Raw genomic sequence first — 21571 nt, forward strand, 5'->3', positions numbered from 1 at the left:
TCCGGAGTGTTTATGAACATTTCTTAAAATTGTTCATGCAATTCCTTCGCACGAGTTACATGACTTCAGTACCTTAGTCTGGTCGTTTAACATTTTTCTCAAAACTTTTGTGCAGAGATCAAAAGACAGCAGCTGAACTTGCCACACCTGGAAAACATTCATACAGCAGCAGCTCTGTCTGGCAGCACGTTATTGGCTGTCAGTAAAAGGGGGTCAAGCCTGCCATAGTTTGGAAGTGTGGAACAGTGCTGAGATAGCTGGTCGTGTGATCAGACATCCTTAGACGATGAGATCAGGAAATACAGGTGTTATGGGTGAGTAAATAAAGTCTATGCTACGTACCACCAGCAGAGACATGGACACAGCAACCCTCTGTAAGCTGCTCACCTAGCTTAACCAGTAATTGGTGGACTAATTTCATTCTTTCTTGGTCTTTACTTTTCCTAGAGTGTCATCTTGTTTATAATGCAAAATTCTGTAAGGTTGTCTGGCTGCCATTGCTGGTCCTGAATGAAACTCCTTGGTAGTACCATATGGTGCCTCAAAAACAGGTGCAAGAACCCAACAGGTCTGTTGTAGCTCTGCAGCAAATGTCAGACTTTTTAGCACAGAATGAGGAAGGCTCACGTGGAAGGAGCAGCTAAACAATGGTCTACTTGACCATGATGTGAACACCAGCCATGTAAGGTTCATCTAGACCAATGTTTCCCAACAGTCCTGGGGACCCCTTGTGGCTGTAGGTTTTTGTTCCAACCAGCTTCTGTTTTTAATTGGACTCCTGGGCTAATTAAGTGATGTGTTATTTCCCAAGTTCTGTGTTTTGGGAACAATATAGAAATAAAAAAACTAAGTTTGGTTAAAAAAAAAATATATATATTAAAATGTACCAAGCAGTTATATGGGAATAATGTATTTCTTTTCTTTTTAACAATATTTTCATCTTGATTTTCATTCTGCTTATCTAGGTGTTCTAACTGTTTAATCAATCCATTATTTCCTATTTAGTGGGTGTGACGCTAAAGTAGTTGCAGCCTTTTGCTTATTCAGTGTTGTTTGCCAGCGTGTCTGCTCTGCTCGTTTTTAATTGTCATTAATAAGATACAACGAAGGGGGAAAAACTGCACAGAGAAAGGGGAAAATATAATGAAATCAACAAAAGACAGTTAAGCATTTAAATCTATAGAAAAAGCAGAAATATTTCTAAATGTCTTATAAATGTAAAAATCATGCTGCAGTGTTAAGAGAAAAAAAATACCAGCTAATTAAATGAGATCAGTGCTATCAGGTGTTATTACTGATTAGGAATCTGGCTGAAACAAAAACCTGCAACCACCGGGGGTCACCAGGAACGAAGTTTGGGAAACACTGATCTAAAGCAATATGAATTTTACAAAGATTTCCAATTGAAGCTATTATTTACATAATTGTGAGAAAGTCACCGCAAATTCCAGACAAGACGTTTTTACTGCAGGCTGTGTACTGACATTCCAAGCAATGTGTTCATGGTCCTCTGCAACCTGCTGTTACAACTAAATCCAACTTGTTTGATTTCATTTGAGTATTTGCAGTGGTGGGCTCATGTCTGTAAGACTTAAGAGTCAATGAGAGTTCAAATGGAGTACAGAACATTGGATACTTGCAATGAAGGACGTTTTCTGAGACTGCACAGAGACGAGAAGAGAAGCTTGTTGAATTTTGACACCAGCTCAGTTGTCTCTTTGATGTTGTAGTAGGACAAAGTGCCCGAGATTGTGGCTTACTCCGGTGTTTTTCACATTGATTGGCTGTCATAAGGAGGGGACACTGCAGTGTTTTTGGGGTACAACAGATAGGCAATGAGATTCAGAAACCACAGTTGATTAGGTAAATGAACTTGCTTAGTTACATAGTATAAGACAAAGTCTGGCTGGCGGGCCGGTCATGTTATGGGCGCATGTAATGTCATCCATTTGTTTTTTATATTACAGATATGGCCCATGTTGCTGCCTGTGCATCGGGTAAACGTGTTCTTGTGGTTTCTTACACGGTCTGTGTTTCAAGTGTCTCTTCTAGCATCCAGGTGCCATGGACACAAAGAGCTTATTTGAAATTGCCTTCATATAGCGCACTTCGTGAAAGTGATTATTAACACATTTATGAGGCTGGGGCATGAAGCGTTGGGACAGAGAAATAAGGATACAATTTTGGGTAGAATTTTTGCATGTGGACCCCACATTGTCTTTTACCTGGAATCTGCACTTGTGTCTTGTAATTCACATTTCTATTCAAATGTTTACAGTAACTGAAATGGCCTTGGTGAGCTTCAGAAATTTGCTTTTATCATCCCTTTAAATGGCTCTTGTGTAAGAGTGACCATCAAGGTACTCTCATGTAGGAAGGTCTTAAGAGGATAAGGGAAATTTTTTTTATAGAATATTTTGCAACTGAATTTCAGTCTATACCATCTCCATCATATTAAAAGTGAAGCTGGTGCTGCTAACAACTGAAGTCTGATGGATACCCCCGAAGCCACATGCTGTGAGTGGAGCTCTGGCTTTTAAATTATTTTGTCTTCATGTGTCTCTCTTCGAACTGCCTTTCCCAAGGTTTCTTCAATTTTTTTCCCTACAAGGGTTTTTGGGAAGTTTTTCCTTGTCTTCTTAGAGAGTCAAGGGCTGGGGGGCTGTCAAGAGGCAAGGCCTGTTAAAGCCCATTGCAGCACTTCTTGTGTGATTTTGGGCTATACAAAAATAAATTGTTTTGTATTGTATTGTATGCAGCAGGTGTGTTTTGACATTTGTGAGCACTCTGTTAGCATGTCATCAATCTTAAGTTATTGGGTTGTCAATCAATTCACCTGTGACTGCATGTCACACAGGAGGTTCTATCTAAATAGCTCATCCATCACCAGCTTTGCAGTGTTTTGGCCACTTTTGCACCATCAGAATCATGTGAGCCTTTCCTTCCTGTGCTTGATGTTATGTGTCTGGAATTTCAGTCACTGAAACCTTGTGCAACTGGTATGCGGCTCAGCCTAAGGCGGGAAGAAAACTAAATGAAAGAAACCAGAATTAAAAAGCTCTTCCTTCTGTCACATTCCGAAATGTTTGAGTTCCTCTGAACTAACGCATTGCCTTGTATGCTGTGCACTCTTCATGTTGTTCCCAATGAAAACAGAAAGCCTTCAGTTTCTAAATCAAAGAATGATTCTGCCTTGTAGCTCTTGAGGGCAGATGTGGTGGAATTAAACAAGAGCATGTGATCTCTCCAGTGCTCCTCTCTTTAATCATATACTTTAGAACTTCTTTGTGATAAAAGAGTAGCAAAATACATAAAGGAGGTTGCAAAAATAAATGAAGCATGGATTCATTTCACTTGAGGCACCTGCTCATTATACTCTCGGATATGTAAACTTTTTTCCTTCTTCCATGAGAACTACACATCTACTTGTGGATTGGTGGATACTCCAGGTGATCATCAGAGGAGGCAAGTGGCAAAATTCATTGTAAAGTGATGGTGTACTTAGCTCAGCATTCACCATTCTTAAAGGCGTAAATATGATTGAACTGTCCTCTGTGTGTTGTGCATTAGCAGCAGCACTTCCATCTGTTTTTCTGGACAATCATGGCTTCATGTTATTTCAAACCAGCATCAAGACCCCTATTCACAGAAATGTGACTTTCTATCATCATCATTTCCATCATCCTCAGTATTTCCTCCAGTTTTAACAATCTCACTAATGTCCGACCAATATACTTGACAGAAGTTCACTCTTTAATGAAGGACTCCAAATGCTAAACAAGAGAGGACCCTTTACTTTATAAACCTTTTCCACCATATAAACAAAAGATGGCGCTTACCATTACTCTGAGATGACCCAGTTGTTAATGTCACTGGGTGTTGCAGGCTGGCTCCCAGGCCCCCATATCCGCGGTAGCTGTAGTTTAGGCCTCCATTGATATAGATCTGATCTTGTGAATAGGCTGAAGCCGGCAGCGAATAGGCAGTGTGTGCAAGAGAAGAGGATTCCCGTGCACTTTGCTTTTCTAACGTGTTCTGGTCTTCCTGAAAAAGTAACACAAAGGCATTCAGAATATAAAATGTTATTCTAAAGACAATTATTGCTACAATATCACTACTTGCAGCAATTTGTATTTACTAAACCACTATCTGAACACAAATAATCAACCATGAACTGCAGTACAGCAACAAGTCAAACTATCTAACAAATAATCTGAGGTGTGAGCTCTCATTTAAAATATCAGTATTGACACTAATTTATTATCCTTCAGAATTGCTAGAGTTGGTAGTGATGGCTTCTAAAAATCTAATGAATGTTCCATTCTAGGTTATACTAACTTTAAAAAGTAGCCTGAGATCACATAACGCCAGCTTGCTTCTGACACACTGCATTGGGTCACATATACCGCTCTTGTCTGCCTTATTTGACTTTCACGTCCATAAATACATGTAGTAAATGTCTACACCGCTTCGCATTTTTATTTTTGCTGAAAACCCCAGCTGACCTGTCCACTTGTCCCTTTCACAGAGGTGCTATTAGACATGTAAATAGGAAGAAATTCACCACTTGCACATCACTGCTGACTCCAACTTCTACAAAGTGGCTCTAAAGAAGTCAGTGTCGCCAATAAAGTGTGATATGATGGCTAGTTTGTGGCAGTGGGATCGAGGCACTGCTTATCTGCCTTTAGTTTTCAGTAAACAAACAACATGAGGACACACATTTAACAAACGTGGAATGACAATGCCACTGATTTTCTTGCCTTGGATAGAAATTGGTTACAGCTTCACAAATCTTGTCATCTATTTTTACATAAATCCACTGACTTTTCTGATCTTTTACTTTCAAGTGGATGAGTCGGCTAAAAACCTGAAAACTGATGAAAAGACTGAACTTCCTCTTCAAAGATTTTTTTTAAACTGCAATCAACGTCTACCTTGTTTCTTTTTCACAACTGCAGTTTAACATCTCTTTTCCTGCTCAACTGTGCCCTAAACTACAGTTTATGTATTGCTAAAGAAAATGCAAGTGATTGTGCTCCAATTTTTGCGTGTTTGCTGAAGAGAGAGAACACTTACGTGTGACGATGGGTACATATCCATTCGCATCCTCTTTGCCGCCTTGCGGGTTTCACTTTCACAAGCAGCTGCCAGAATGTTCTCTGCCATGGCTGAGGTTAAATGGGGAGGTGTAGGACGAGTCTGTCATAGGACGACATACAAAGGGAAGGTCAGATGTCGCTGGAATTTGAAAAGCTGATCTGTTAATCAAACGCTGCATAATTTAGGCTGGAACACTTACAGAATATAATGAGCCTAAATAGCATTATACATGTAAATCAATGACTTACTACATTTCTCAACAGAGCTTATAAAAGTATATAACTGGATGAAATATGTTTGAACACTTTCTTTACTAAACTTGTGTCGTAAAACCAGTTGCCCTTTGTCAGTGGTCAGACACTACACTGACCAGTAAATGACACCAACAGCCTTAGCCATCCAGTTCACATCAACTTCAATCTGAATTCAAATGATACAAGTGGAAATAAAACAGAAGCCTTCATAGTTTTCAAACAAAATTTTGCAGTTATTTGTCAACTTTCTTGGATCAGTTATGGGGTAAAGTGTGTTTCTAGCAATTTAATTTTCATTTTGAGTCTGCATTTATTTTGAGCTTCATAAATTTACAAAAGTTGTGGACATTCCGTGTAGTGTGAGTATAGTGTGTATATTTAACATTAACATTTATCAATACATTGTCCTGAGGATCAAAGATACAGCCATATTGTTCTTTTTTCAGGAGTTTATTAAGAGAATAAAGAAATATCAATTAATTAAATACATATCTGATTTTGTGACACCAAATATTAGGGAGTGTTCATTGTTACTTCACTGCTCAATGGGACTGAAACTGAAAGTGAAGTTTCACATGGGTAGTTTCAGTGTTCTAATTTCAATAGAAATGTCACTGGCCATAGCGGAATTTCACATGTCTGCTACACAGATGTGTATGGCCAAAATATGATAATAAATATGCCAATGAAAACACCCTTCTATCAAAATGAACTTTCAGAAAACATCTTGTAAACTCTGGCCTTGCAAATGCTTACCTTTTTATGCTAAATATGAATTTAAACAGAGTTAGAAGTGAATCTGACCTTGCAAATCTGCTGTACTTTTCAAACCTAAGGATTTCCACCAGTTGATTAGAGGGCTACTACAGTAGTTGGGGTCCGAGAGGAACATCAGTAAGGATGGCCTTACCCACTCTTCCATTCTGAATTAAAAAAAACTGCAGAGCCTTTGGGGTCTTGCAAACCAGGACAGTACACAAATGTACCTGACCTCTCCAGAAAATCACCTGGCTGCTCAGAACCTTGTGACTATCTCCACTCATATAGTTAGTTCCCTATCCAAATATGCAGCATTGGCGGAATCTCATTTGAAAATGAGTCAGCTCCTGTCATTTTTCTCATACTTCAATGGAGCCAACCTGGTACCTCTTCTATGGACATTCTCTGTAGTTCACATCAAGTCCTTGTAATATGGAGACAGCTGTCTGTTATCTAAGAAATGGCCTTATGATTGCTTTACTATCTTAGTCATGACCTCTCTTTAGGTGAAATACCCACACAAAATATTATTTAACCTGTAATAATTTTGGCCTTTGTGATTCTGTATACTTTTCACCAAGTCCCAGGTCCCAACAGTGAAATTATTATATTTTGCCAAACCACATGCAAAATATTATACTTTACTTTCTCTACCTCAGGTCCAGAATTTCTATTGGTGCTTTCCCACCACAGCAACTTAGAAACTTTTGTTATGTTCCCACTGCAGGAACTCCGGTCCATTTGAAGTTTCTGGTAGGTAGTTCTGGGCACTTTTTTTTAGCTCCTACACCAGAGTATATACTATTCATTCAACCAGGAACTATCATGGGTGAGGACTGGGTAATGAATTGTGCTGAGTGGTTGACTACAAGCACTGGCACCATCTTCCAAGTCTGTTAGTAGTTTGGACTCTGCAGAGGCATCAGTGAAGATGGAGCACCTCACTTTGCACCTCAATGCTCTTCATAGCTGAATCCATGGTGTGCTGTGCCATACCACATATTGAAATAGTAAATGGGGGAGTTCTCCCATGAAGTCCAGAATGTATTGAAACAATATGGGCAGGGGGGATGAACATGAACTTCCATCCTTGAATATAATCTTCATTAAGTTTATTGTTCTTGGTGGGAACACAACACATGAAAGTGCCCAGGGATCACAAATAGCCCAGGGCCTATATAGCACAGGAACTCTTTGGTTCACAAAAACAAAGTTCATGTGGTGGGAAAGCACCTTATGTTACCCGGGTCAATCAGTGAGACATTCAGTTTAGTGTAATCGACAGGCCATGTATATTAAATGACACAACAACAGACCCCATAATGAACACTACCAGCCTACCCCAACTTTTTGTAAAACCTTTGGCAGCCTAAATGTTCTACTTTTAGCACAGTTCTACAGCTGACTGTGTGGCAGACCTCCTTCGAGTTTGATGAGGCACCCCATAATGCATGTTCTTCAAAGCTCTTAGCAAATCAAGGCAGACATCATAGACTCTGCTGAAATCCAATGTTTTTGTTGCTTTTGGGTTAGTAAGACAAGACCTGCTCTGGCTGTCTGCTGACATGCCTGTATCAGACACTCTGTTCTTTCCTAAGCATTTCCATTAATTTATCCATCCATCCATTTTCCAACCCTCTGAATCCGAACACAGGGTCGTGGGGGTCTGCTGGAGCCAATCCCAGCCAACACAGGGCACAAGGCAGGAACCAATCCCAGGCAGGGTGCCAACCCACCGCAGTCCATTAATTTATGTGTGATAAAAAATGAAATTTGTGCGGTATGATGTAGCGGGTCTTGCTTGGGTTGCTTCTTCTCCTTCAGTTTGCCAAATCTCCAGTACTCCTGAGTAACAGTATCACTAGTTTATTTGAGGACTCTAAGATAAATACTTTCCATTACAAGTAAATTGTTTATATCCCTTTATTTTATAGCAAATAGATAGAAAATAACACAGCTTGTAGCCTCAAGCAGTAACAGCTAGCACTGCTATTGAAATCTTTTAGAAAAATGAAGAATTAATTGCATTTGCTATTCTTTGTGAATATAAGCAAGACTGCGTATCAGTAAAGCTGGATCTTATACACTCTGGGTGAACCTGGCTGGTCCTCATGCAGCTTCCAGATGTGTGTCCTTAAATTTTGATCATGTGGTACAGTCCTAATTCTTCTATTACCTAACAAAATTTAGCCCAACATATACATCTTTAGGAATAAGGGAGGACACAGGAGAACATGCAGACTTAACAGGGCCAACAAATGAGAATGGGGCTTAAAGCAGGAAGCCGCGATCATTGTGGAAGTAGCACTAGCCTCCCATATCCTGTACATGCTGCTCTGTGTTAATGCATTTATATTTCTACTTATACATTCCACTGTGTATTTGTGTTCAATCTTAGCTTTTCACTGCATGAAATTTAACTGTGTGTGTAGCACCAACCGCCACAGGTGTCACTCAGGTGTGCTTTAAGGCACCACACTGCAGCATGAGGGCTTGGCATTTGGAGTGACACACACATCTGACAACGACATGGAACAGCAGCTTTCTAAATCCTAGTGTGGCCAGGATAAGCTCTGCCTCCCCCAAAGCCTGAAATGGATTAATAAGTAAGTGGAGGAATGTTGTTATAAATTAAATATTCTTTTTGTACTTTTAACTTATGAATTATTTCTGTCCACAGTTAGAGGTTAGTTATGACACAAAACCCAAGCTTTACATTTGTTACTCACTTTAAAAAAAGCTGAAATTCAACCTCCATTCTTTTCCAAAGAATGAAGATTATAATCACTAAAAATTAAGGCACCTCGTGACAATTTAACAATTAAAGTGTGACTTTCCCATAATAAAGGAGTTTAATTTAATTTACTAAGAAATTTAAATTTAAGTTTAAATGGATGAACTTCAGGAACTTACTGTGTGCTGTACCTGCCGGTGTTCACATATGGATAAGCTATGTGATTTGGTGAAAAAGCAAAGCAATAAAGAATTCTTCACTAGCCTTGCAAAACCATGGCTATGACCTAAAATATGAGATTTCAATGTTTCTCTTGCAAAAACGTGCTATCCAACTTTTGAATCTAGACAAAATATTAAGAGTAGGAAGCATAAAGGGAAAGAATTAAAATTACCGATTTAAAATGGCTTTTACCAAACAAGAGTCACTGCAGAGTTATTTGGGCAATGCTCTAAATGTCCACTAGATGGCATGAGCGGAATACTTTGGTATGGCAGTAATGCCATTTCACAAAATTCTAGTGCTGCATAGTGGGTTTGTAAATTTAAATTCAAACTTTAATAATGAAGCACACAAGTGAATAATAAGTAAATCTTTTTCAAGTACCCTTATTTAAAACTATACAGTTTATAGATATTATCAGCTACTGGAATGTATGGTATTAGTTTTAGTATTCATCTTAATAAAGCCTTGTCTCTATGCAGTTACCTCCATGCCATTCTTCTTCATTCTCCTACAAGATTTAAGGTACGTGCGGATGCGCTTGCGGGCACGCTCTTGAAACTCAGGAAACTGCCGGCTGCATGACTCAATAATGGCTTGGATCTTCTCTTTTGGCTGCTTGGAAATGGGCACCATGCGGTCAAGGTTCTCATCGACAAACAGGCGGACAAACATCTGAAAGGCCAAGAAAGGAAGATAAAATTTAGCTGCATTGCTCATTGTAAGAGCTCCACAAGTTACATATTGTACACAGAATACCAAGAATTAGCATGTTTAAAAGGTACCACTGATACTGGAGAGAGGTTCATACACCGACGATTCAAAAAGATAAAGAAAACATTTGAGCAGTAGGTCATTCCCTGAAAAAGCCGGCACTTGTATGACTATATCAAACTAATTACTAACAATATAAACACAAAGTAAGTTGAGTGTTTTATGCTTGCTTTTCATTAAAAATATTTTAAAAAAATGTTTTTTCTTACTGCTGTCAAAAGTTTGGAAGCAAAATAGTCACATAGTGCACAACAAAATAGGTGAAGGATTCATTTAAATAGTAAAAGCAGACGTAACGATAATATAACAGTGCTGCAAGCTTTAAAAAAGTCCACAAGTGATCATCTGAATCCAAGTTTTCACTAAGGAGACACCACACTAGCATTTTTGCCTAAAAGCTCACATGTAGAGACACAAGCTGTGTGGCCATTTTAGGAAATGACAAAAGAAGGACAGGATCTCAGTCCTCACATTGAACGCTTTCAGCCTCTCGGGGTCCATTCCTTCCGAGTCGTTAATTTTGTCGTTGTCCTCGTGATCGTCGTGCTCATCATCGTCGTCGTCTGCTGTGGGTGCCCGACTTACTGACAGGTCCTCCGGACACAGGCTGACCTCGGTCTTGATAGAATCATAACTCCCTGAGCTGTATGGTGGAGACTGTGCAGACAGAGAAGAGGTGACATGAGAAAGGTGAGAAGTCATTCTCATCATTCAGTAGTACAGAAGCAGATTTGCTTATTTATGATTACAGATACAAACGTTTCCATGGAATCTTGGACAAATGCTGAAAAGAGATATAGAAAAAAAAGTCTTCCAAGGACATTCCTTCAGGATGGCCTTTATTTCACTGAGCAAATTCAACAGGCACTTTAATTTGCTCAGTTAGATAAAGACTTTTTTTCTATTTCATTTGCAGACTGTTGTGAAAATTCTTCCTTAAACTGTGGATTATTAAATAGAAGAAAAGATTGTTCTTTAAGAATTTGAAATTATCTTTTTTCAAACAATTGCTCCTTGTCAGGGTGAGAAGCATAGCTCATGTTTTAATTCTAGAAACTCTGGCTAATAACAAACTTTTTGTCTACTGTAGTTAGAGACGGTCAACGTTTGAGGGCAGTCACTAGTGGAACCTGCAAGCAGTGCAAGACCTCGTGTGAGTGAGGCTATCGCGTGTAAAACCCAGAAACCTCCGGAGCACCAAACAAGTGTACAACTGGAGAAATTACAGGTATTGTAAGCTGGCTCAGTGTTAGCAGCCTTGGTGGCAGGTTACTAATCTCCCTCCCTAGTTGTCCTTTTAAGAAAAGGCCATGCAGCAATGTTGATGATTGGTACCAGAACTCTGGCCCGCTGGGTGTGTCTGCAGCAAAAAAAAAAAGGCTTCTGACCAAAGACATCAACCAAGAGCAAGGACATTTGTATTCATGTCTTTTAAATGTATTTATTTATTTTTTATAAGAAAAGCACACTTTCTGTTTCTTGGTTTTATTATGGGTCTGGAGAGAGACAGTGCACCTTTCACTGTTTATGTATATTTATATTAGAAATGAGGGCTGGCTGGCTGTTGATCTGCATCATGCCGTTTTTTATAAATAGCGCATCAAACACAAAATCCAGAACAATTCAAAAGACTCCTAATAAAGGAAAGTCGGGGCTTTTTCTCTTTCTAGAAATATACGCTCCTGTGCTTTGTGTTGGGTTGTTGGAAACCCAGGAGAGGACTTTTGAGCTCAAGATGCCCAAACATGCCAATGAATAGACACTAGAGAGAAGAAGGGGCAGTGAGTTCAGCAGACACCCCCTTCACTGAAAGACCCCTGGAAAAGGTAATCCTTGAAAATCTCAACCAGGCTGCTACTTTGATTTCTGCCCAAGAAATGACCCCTGAGGTGATCTAGCATTTAAGTTAAACCCTTTTTTTTTTATTAAAAATCTATAATAAAATCCATGAAGACAAAAACATTAACCTTCATGTAAAAGGAGCTGAGACAATCACACAGATGTAAGAAGCCTGGGAAGAAGTTTATTAAAGCTGAGTAAAACTTAACTTACTTGTGAGAGACAGATAAACTATCACGTTTCAAATTCATGATTTGTGACATTAAAATCATTCCACACTGCCACTAATGTCCGGTTGGAGTCTGGACTCCACCATGGCACTCCAGTGCTGCGTGTCCCCAACCGTGCCAGTCTTGTCAGTTGCTTGGCATTATATGGCAGTAGGATGGGTAAATAAAAAACAGACCCATCAAGGGTGACTGACGCAAACTGCAAGCCTCTGAAAAAGCCTTTGTATTAATGTTTTTTTTTTTATTATTAGTTTCTTTTTATTGCTTTGGGGTACTTTGCATTTTTTACATATTCAGTCTCTTCTGAATACTTTTTATTATAATAAAAATGTAACTTTTTGATGTTCGCCATACTCTTTACGGCTGCTACTGTTATCCACATCAATCTGACTTTCTTTTTGCCAGATTTGTAAGGTATTGTGAGGCACAGCTGAAAAGTATGAACGCCCAGCATAAGCTGAAACAATTTTTTTTTTACCCTTACTGACAAAGTGATAGTTATGGCCAAACCTGCACACAGTTCAGTCCGCTAGGCCGCGGTACATGCAGCGTAATACTGTATATTGGTGCTTTGGGTAATGAGCTCCATCTCTCAGTGATATGAAAAATAAGAGAACTCTTTTACAATATAAACGTTTTAATTTTCAGAGACTACTGTGGATGCATCAAGACAGAAGGAAAGTCGCCCTGATCCAGATGAAGTTTAGACCCTAATAAATACCGCACCCCTCATCCTCACTACCTGGTATAATCCTTCTTTCTTCTCTAAGATCTTCTTAATGCTAATTTCTGTTATTCCTTATGTTGCACTTCTGTTGTCTTGAAGGTTTTCTTCACACTTTTGTACGCACTGTCTATTCACTCTGAAAGGCACTGCAGTGAATGACGACAGATTGCACATTATTCTTTGTTTCAATTTGAAAATACCAAGCTGTTAACTTTTTATTGATGTCTTAATCTCATGACTCTAAAAGAAAATTCTGTCCAAAAACCTTGAATGTAATTTGAGCGAGTGCGTGTTTCTTGAGGAGAATTGCTGCTCCCACTTTCCACTTCATTTTGGAAAGCAGGGTTTACAATTCACACTTTCATACAGTATAATTAGAACCTTTCTTTTCTTTTATACTCTAAAAATACCAACAAATCACTGTACATATGCACTTTACGTTTAGATGTAATTACAGATAAAGTGGGTATAATGGTAAACAGTCATTGTGTTACCCTGTAGTGTTGTCTTAAGGAGTAAATCAGATCCATTATTAAATAAAGCAGAAGGTCCACCTCTTATCTGCTATTTTAAAATGTCTCGGCACCAGTCTGCCTACTATCTAAAGAAACATTAATTGAGTCACCTTTTTGGAAAGTGTGAAGGAATGCTCTGGCCATATATCGTGCCTCAAGGACGCATACAATTCTGCATGCATCACATGCATTCATTATCCCGTGACCGGGTGTGCGTTCACATTTGATGATTTAGTGTAGCAATTGTGAATTACAAATCAAATTTTTACTCAACAAACTATTCTTGGCGCACTCCTGCATTGCTTTCAATAGACAACCTGCCATTTTCTTCACTCTTTTGCCCTGATGTCTTCCACATTACCTTGAATTCTTACAGCACTAAGTTAAGTTTGTTATTCACAAGCAGAATTTGATCATAAAAATAATTAAATCATCCACACTGCATGTACAATACTATTAGGAAAAACATTTAAATTCCCAAGTATGTAATGGAACACATATTTCAGATTTCCAGCTAAATTCAAACGGCGTAATCACTGGGATCCAAACGAGAACTCAGCATGTTCTGAATTCTCCCCGTATTGCTACTGTGAAAATGTAAAACACCATAATGTGTTTGATTTTTTTTCTGTACAGTTTTAGAAATGAAGCAGGCTCACAGGAAGAAAGATTGATTTTTGAGTACATACAACACCAAAGCACTCTAAGCTTGACTAATAATTTTGGCAAAAAGTACAAAATATAGCCTTTATGATAAGTTTACCTAAGATTTCAATTTTGATTTACATGGTTACCTTATAATAAACAGAAATAGTGTAGTTGGTATTTACATTCAAATTCAATATTTCAAGGAGGCACAAACTTGTATTAAAATTAGTTAAAGTAGGACTTTGAGCAAATTCACATGTCAGTTTTATGTCCTGTCATGTTTGGTAGTGCAGTGGCACAAGTTGACAGCACTTCTGCTTCAACCTTTTCATTGACAGTGTGTTCTTTGTGCTGTGATGGACTAAGTGTGATCTGGTAAATTCTAAACTGGCACGGAAGAGTCAGTGGACCATTCAAATAATTAGCCAGCACTGGCTTCCCTGCCTGCTGCTACCCTGTACTGAGGAATTGGGAGCAGAAAACATAAGGAGAACTCCCTGTCGATACAGAACCCCATTTGTAGCAACCAAAAATAATAATAGGAACAAAAATATTTTGAAGCCTTGTTAAAAAATAAAATGGAACTCCATTGTCACATAATCATAAAGACGATTCGATAAATAAAGGGTCCTTCATTTAGCATGGTTTCCAGACCCACTGAATCAGCGTTTAGAGAGCAGATCCGTGTTAGAAGTGACTTGTGTTCTTATACGTACACATACTAACATTACCTCACTGCTACTAATATATCTAGACAGAATGTGCAAGTTGCTTCTGGGACAGGTTTAGTAATCTTTAATGGTAATAGGCCCTCAGCATATCTTGCAAATATGATCACTTGGTGTGGATTTTTGTTGTTTCCAGTGCATTGATTTAAATCAGCAAATGAAAGAATGCAGTTTTTGTATTGAGAGAGAGGGAGCAAACCAACCTTATTAAAATTATAAATCTCCTTACATCATTTGACACAATAAGTTTAGACATTAGCCATTGTTGTAACTAATTGTCATTTGGTAAAATAACATCCTTGCACTTGGGCTTACATTTCTATATGACAGTCAAAAAAAAGCCCTCCATATAAAGCCACTGACTGACAGCACATTTCAGTGACTGGTCTCTCAATCAATGTACATCTAACTATCTGAATTTTCTGGAAGAATACATTTCACTTAGAAAGGCAATTACAAACACACACAACAGTAATAATAAGCTTGACATGTGCTTTCAGAATTTCTGGATAACAGAAATACTTCACTGATATCTGCAACACATACAATTCTTAATTCTCACTTATTTGTTTTCGTCGAGCTGCAAGTTGACTTTCAGGGATAGTCATTAAATAAAACTATTATATGTGAGCCTTGCCTTATAGGAATATAATTAGTTCATGTTAAATCATAATGTATGTATATAAAATGATGATCTTGCGGAGGGTTTGGTTGGAGGGGCACAGAACTGTCATGTTATGTAACATCTGAACTCGGCATTTCTCGGCTTTTGTTTTTTAGGCAGCGTTTCACTGTGACATGCACTGTTTGTTATTTTATTAACTATGTTTAAAGAATAATCTTCTCTTTCTTTCTCTTTGATTATTTTTTAAATGCAGCAACCAGATTTGACACTAAGACTTGCTAAAGACATAATTGCACAAGACCAAGTATGTCGCTACAAGACAGAAAGGCTCCAGGTTCACAGTTGTATAAAAATTCAAACTATATGAGTAGAAAAAAAAACTGCAGTGATAGAAAAAAGTGTGCATATACAGTACAATATGTCTATTCTCTGTGTGCTGGAATGTTTCTTTAGTCTCCCAAACACCCTACAATGTTTGTGTTTAACTTCAGATGGCTTCAGCCTGCACTGTTCTGTGCGATGTGATGTGTATTGCAGTGGTGACTTAATGTTCTGCTAGCTCTACCACCTCATGGATGGATGCTGTTTAGTGACACGATGAGGGATATCTCTGGATCGTTGATTCTGAAAGCCATACATTCATCTATTAACTTGTGACGGGACTCCCTAGTGACTGTTAAGTAGTACAATGGCCTCCAAACCTTATATTTGAAAGCTTTTTAATTGGATGGGCTCAGGCACACCCAACATCATGGAATGTGTAATGCAGCCACAGCTCAGAGATCATCACATCAACACCCGGCTGATGTTCTACTGAAGCTGTGAACTTTAAAATGACAGCCGTATTACCTACACAGTGAAGCACAACTTCTGAACATTGGCCTTAATGAATGTGTACTTGGATTTCTTTGTTAGTCAAGTCTCCCTGGGAGCACAAAGTCCCTTCTTTCTAAAGCCTTTCTTTTTACAAAATACACAGCTTGCAGACAAAGACAAACGGAGCTAAACCTGGATTTACTACAGACAGTTAATATTACCTCATTCTATTCTGACAGGTCTGTAGATAAGATCGTGAAGCCTACCTTGCTACTGTACTCCCTCATTTCTCTGTCTAGTCTGAGCTCTGTGGTTGGCTTTGCTGCATACTTGGTGCGACTGCGGAGACCGTCTGGAGCATCTGTTTGGAATGGAGAAGGAAGGTGGCTAGGCTGAAGCCTTTCGCTGAGATTGACAGGTTGGTCCTCCGAAGATGAGGATGAAGAGGTGGTGCTAAAATCTAGAGGTGCTACAGTTCCATTTCCATTCACCTCTGTGTAGTTGCCATCATCAGGAGTAGTAACAGGAGCTGATGTGGTCAAAGCAAGAAGGCCATTCCCACTGCCACTTTCAGATGATGAATCATCTAAAAAAACAAAAAAAATAATATTAAACAATAAACTCTGGCTCTCAGTGCTGTACATACGTTTTAAAAATAGGATTACACTGAAATGGACATGACTGCATTCTTTCAGTTTTTTTTTTTATAATAAAGATTATCCTTTTTTTGAGAAAAGCAAACATCTCCTGCTGTACCATGTGCACAAGAGATTTTAGCCATGATGGCATCATGCAGACAATCCATCCTTATTCTTCCACATTCAATGTTAAAAAAGTGAATAATTTTAAGCAGGCATTTACAAAGGATCAATCAGTTCCTAGCGGCCGTGTCTGTGGGAGTGCAAGTATTCCTTTGTTAGTCCAGTCTCCCTGGCGCGTGGGAGCACAAAGCCCATTCTAAAGCCTTTTCACAAAATATCTGGCTTGCAGGCAAAGGCAAAGACAAGAGGTACTTATTTCTGCGGTGTCTAACACTGTGTGGTATTTATATAAATATTGGAGACTTGATTGAAACATCACTGCACTGGATTAAAGCTACTGATTTGACAAAGATTAGATATAATGAAAGAAGAGAATAAGAAAACCAGGGTGGGGGGAAGAGGGGGGCAAACTTTCTAACAATATCTACAAATAATAGCTCAGTTTACAATATTGCTTTTGTGGCAATGAACTCGTATATGGTAAGCCTTGATAATTACAGTATTGCATGCTAAACTGACACGGCACACTTCTCTTCTTAGACATGGCAGTAATGTGACAAAGGTGACCCTGCGTTCACCACACACTGGAATGATGTGTAATTTAAAGTCACCAGCCTGTTATATGTATGCGAACGGGGTGTCAAGAGTGTCCAAATGGACTGGTGTCCCATTCAGTGCAGGTCCTTGCCCAGGACTGATGTTGCCACAGAAAAAAAATGGATGGGTAGATATAAAAGTAAACACATTTCATAATTCTAACACTTATTTCTTAGCATTCAATGTGGATGTTATCACCTGTAAATACTGTATAAGTAGACATTGCAAGCTGGATAGTTTTTTGTGTGGAGGGGTGTTTAAAAAGTAATCCTGCTTTGTCCTGGCGAGGCTCATACTCCTTCAACAACTGCTGTCATAAATGAATTGAGGGCACCAGTCCAGTCTGGGTTCAGTCTAGTCAGTTCCCAGTTCTTGGACATTTATTGTTCATTAACATGCACTGCTTGGACTACTGTGCACCAGATCACTCGAATTCCAAGGCTGTTGCTCTTTACAATGTTCACCTTTGGACTCTGGAATTCTTTTGTGATTCATTTTGTGCTGACAGAGGGCGTTTACATGCACACATAAAGCTGGGATAATGTGAGTAACTTGGCTAAGACAGAATCCTGGTTTCTTAAAAATGCCTATTTACAAGCACAAGTCCATTTATGGAGTTCTTCTTTGGTAATATTCTACAATATCATAAAAGTGGGCAGAAAAATAAAGATTAAATCACAACAGTGAATACGAAAACAAACATGGAACCTGTGTCTTCTAAGATTGTGTTGCTGAGTTTCGCAAAGTACGTTCAACTTGTCAACATAAATTTATTGATTTCTGAAATACTGAGATTATTTCAATCAAGAGAAGGAATATTGGCATCATCTGACCATTGCCTCTGGTAGTCTTTGTGGACACTTCCACTGTTTTCTATCAGTGGCTGCTGGAAGAAGACTGGTGGCCATGGACATGAACAGGTGAACAGAGTGAAACAGGCATGTGCAGTCTACAAAATCTTTAACTGTAACCCGGTTGAGGGTTTACATGACCACAAAACTGGGTTAACTGTGGAGAAATCTACATGTATTAACCCAGTTCTTCAAAGATCAATATCCTGGATTCCCTACCAAGAAGCAAGGATATACATGGCATTTTTGAAACTGGGTTTCTTTAAATAACCGGGTTATTAAATCACATTAAAATACTTTCTTCTTGTAAGTAGAATTGCAATATTTCTTCATTTTATAGTATGTTGGGGTGAAACAAATGCAAATTACAGTGAACTAAATAACTAGCTTAAGAAACTAAAACGGGACAACACAGTTGAACAGCAAATTATCATTTCCACATCAGCAGGCACTCTTTTTTGGTATAAACACAGGTGCTTATTTGATGGCTGCTGACAGCTTCACTCCAGACTGCTAGTCATTTCTGCTAACTCTTGCTATGCTTTGTTCAAGACAGCAGCAGCAAAAGTAGAGCTTAACATAAAAAACAAACAATGTCTAGCAGCGGGCCTGAGGGGACACCCTGGGATTCATTTCGCCCTTTCCCAAACAGGATGGGGAGATGTCTCTTAAGGTTCAAATTACACTTCCAGACCCCTGGGCTTAGCATCAGGTTATGGAGATTTAACAGACTTGTTCATCATCTTGTAATTTGTGTCCCTAACCTGCCTGACTCTTCACTGACTTTGCATTACCTGAATCTCAGGCCAGAAAAACTCAAGAATCAAGGCCAAAAGAAGAAGAAACACTTTGAAAATGGTGACAGAATAGAACAATAATACAAGTAAATACAAAAAAATCCCAATGATTAATAACTGATGATAATCAAAAGAAAAAAAAAATAATGAAGGACAAAATCAGGACAAGTACGTATGTATTTCTTGTTCAAGCAAGATCCAAAGTCCATTTAAACTACAAGGCAACACAAGAAGAGCTTCTCCCTGTGGTTTTGCAGACATGTCCAAACCATTAGAGATTTTTCCCTGTTTTTCCAGCTTTTGGTCTCCCAGTTTTCAAACTGAACTCTCAAAGGTTTGTCTTTCGAGTGTTGCCTGTCCATTTCTGTCCTGAATCGGTTCTTAGTGGGCTGAGGGTGAACATTTCAAGTAATGCCCCACTTCAACACACGCATCTTTGACAACCTAACCCAAGTTTTCCAAACTAGTAACTAAAATCCTTATTTTTGTGGTAAGTATTTCAGATTTCCCTCTGTAATGAAGAGGGCTATGTATAGTCACAATTACTTTTTATATCTTAAAGTTCATACATAGTTTCTGAGAATGAAAATTTAAACACCCTGGCTCCCTTGTAGATTAACTTTCAATTATTATCCTATTAGAGCAATTAACTAACAATATTACGTGCTTTAATAATAGTAATAATAATACATTTTGTTCATATAGTACCTTCAGAGTGTCTCAGAAAGAATAGCAAGTATATATAACATTGGATACAAATGTTTCCTGAATACAACACTAAAACAGGTAGATACAGGATATACAAAAGGATTAAATAGAACAAAAGACAATAAACCAGAGTAAAATACTAAATTCAATTCTAAAAGAAAAGCCTCACAAATAATTAGTAAATAAGTACAATCAGGTTAACACCCAATTAAAGGACTATTTTGCTTTCATTTTTTAAAGAAGATGTTTTGGCCATTTGAAAGGACGCAGGAGAAAACTTTGGATACTTAAAACGGTTTCCCTCATGGAAGATCCTGAGATTGTGAACCAATCTGGGGTGACAAGCTGGGTGTAATAATAACACAAATAATTGCACTATAATAACTCAAAAATGCCCGCCACCTGCACAAGTTCACTATTTAGCAATAAAACAATATTTTAAATGATCGTTCCCCTTTTTACCCACAAAACGCTTTCCTGAAAAACTCCTCTTGAGGCTCGCACTCAAAATTCGAAAATATAGTCACCAATAATTTCTAGGTGAAAAAAATGCATGCGTTCCCAAGTCCCAAAATTGGCAACCATGTTTCCTAAAATAACACTGGATTCTATTACAATAATACAATGACTTTTGCAATTAATAGTACTTAACAAAACACACAGTTTACCAGCTCACATTAAGCTTATTCATTATGCAGACAAGGTAAATATATGATACTCTTTAAAAATGGCAACCAATGAGTAACTGCACGGTAAATGCTAGAAAGAAAGCTGAAAACGAACAGAAGAGGAAGGCATTGTGCCATCAGTGCTGTGGTCTGCTTGGTGACTGCAAAGATGATGGAGAAGGAAAAGAGGAAGATGCACAGAGCTCTTCAAAGTCCATTTCTGGATTGCCATTGTATTCTGCCTCTTTTTCTTCCATTGAAACAGGAGTTAAAGGCAACAACCCAGATATGGCCACAGTGGCACGGGTAGTGGCAGGTGGTTTAACTGCACAAAAGAGCAACAAGGCACTGGCCTGCTGAGCTTCTCCTAACCTTCCTTTTATACAGCCATCTTTAGTACTTAATAGAAGATGCTTTAACTGCAAAGACAAAGTATTGTACCTTGAAAAGAGATATTAGATGAAACCTCTTGTAAATGTAAAACTTGAACACTCCTACGTTCAAGGGTACCTTATCAGAATGGTGTGTTGTAAGGTATGACCCTTAAGAAGTAAGGGCTTTTGAATTACCTATACATTTACAACAACCAGGAGATACTCACTTGATTCCTGTGAACAAACTGGTAAGATGACCCATCATGCTGACTTTTAAGACAATGGTGTTTAAATTATGTAAGGCTGGGCACTGACAGCTCTCAAGTACAAAACTATGAACTGTACCTGATAGGCAAGTGCCACCGTTTCCAGGTTTTAAGTTATCCTCAGCCTCAAAAGGGTTAAAACTAATGATCGTAATGACAAATTACAGGAAAATTATGGAACACCATATGCAGCTTTTAGACACTAGAAGCCCAGGTAATCATCTGCCTGAAGTCCCCAAAGTAGAGGCTGGAAAGGACAAAGAAGAGCAAACCAGTAATGCGGACTACAAGGAAATTTAAGTGACTATTCTAAAGGTGCTCTGTAGGACTTGATAGAGAAGAACATGAACCTCAGATTATGGAACAGGCCATTACTAAATGAAACACTTGATACTGAATTAAATCATTTACTAGACAGAAAGACGTGGACCTATCAAAAGCTAATCTGCTTTTACTGTTCTGTAACAAATTCTGCCTAAACTGAGGTCCAGTATAAAACACCAGGCAATGGCTTTTGGGCATCACGGCAGTAGACTTTTAATTTCATTTAACAGAGGTGGATGTTGGAATTTAAT

The 21571-nt window shown here is 38.5% G+C and overlaps 1 protein-coding gene across 4 annotated transcripts in view; it reads right to left on the bottom strand.

Annotated features, from left to right (window-relative positions):
• The window catches only part of nol4lb (nucleolar protein 4-like b), a 310443-nt gene that overhangs the window by 12597 nt on the left and 276275 nt on the right, over positions 1–21571 (bottom strand). For 3 of the 4 annotated variants that reach the window (XM_028811589.2, XM_051932423.1, XM_028811588.2), the window contains 5 exons: positions 16241–16560; positions 10318–10503; positions 9559–9747; positions 5080–5202; positions 3840–4044 (listed from right to left, as the gene is read on the bottom strand). In XM_028811589.2, the coding sequence (XP_028667422.1) occupies positions 3840–4044; positions 5080–5202; positions 9559–9747; positions 10318–10503; positions 16241–16560 (1023 nt within the window). The remainder of the gene's footprint in view (positions 1–3839; positions 4045–5079; positions 5203–9558; positions 9748–10317; positions 10504–16240; positions 16561–21571) is intronic. The other variant, XM_051932422.1, reaches the window with a different exon arrangement.

This window comes from Erpetoichthys calabaricus, chromosome 10 (genome assembly GCF_900747795.2).
Source record: "Erpetoichthys calabaricus chromosome 10, fErpCal1.3, whole genome shotgun sequence".
Classification (NCBI taxonomy): domain Eukaryota; kingdom Metazoa; phylum Chordata; class Cladistia; order Polypteriformes; family Polypteridae; genus Erpetoichthys; species Erpetoichthys calabaricus.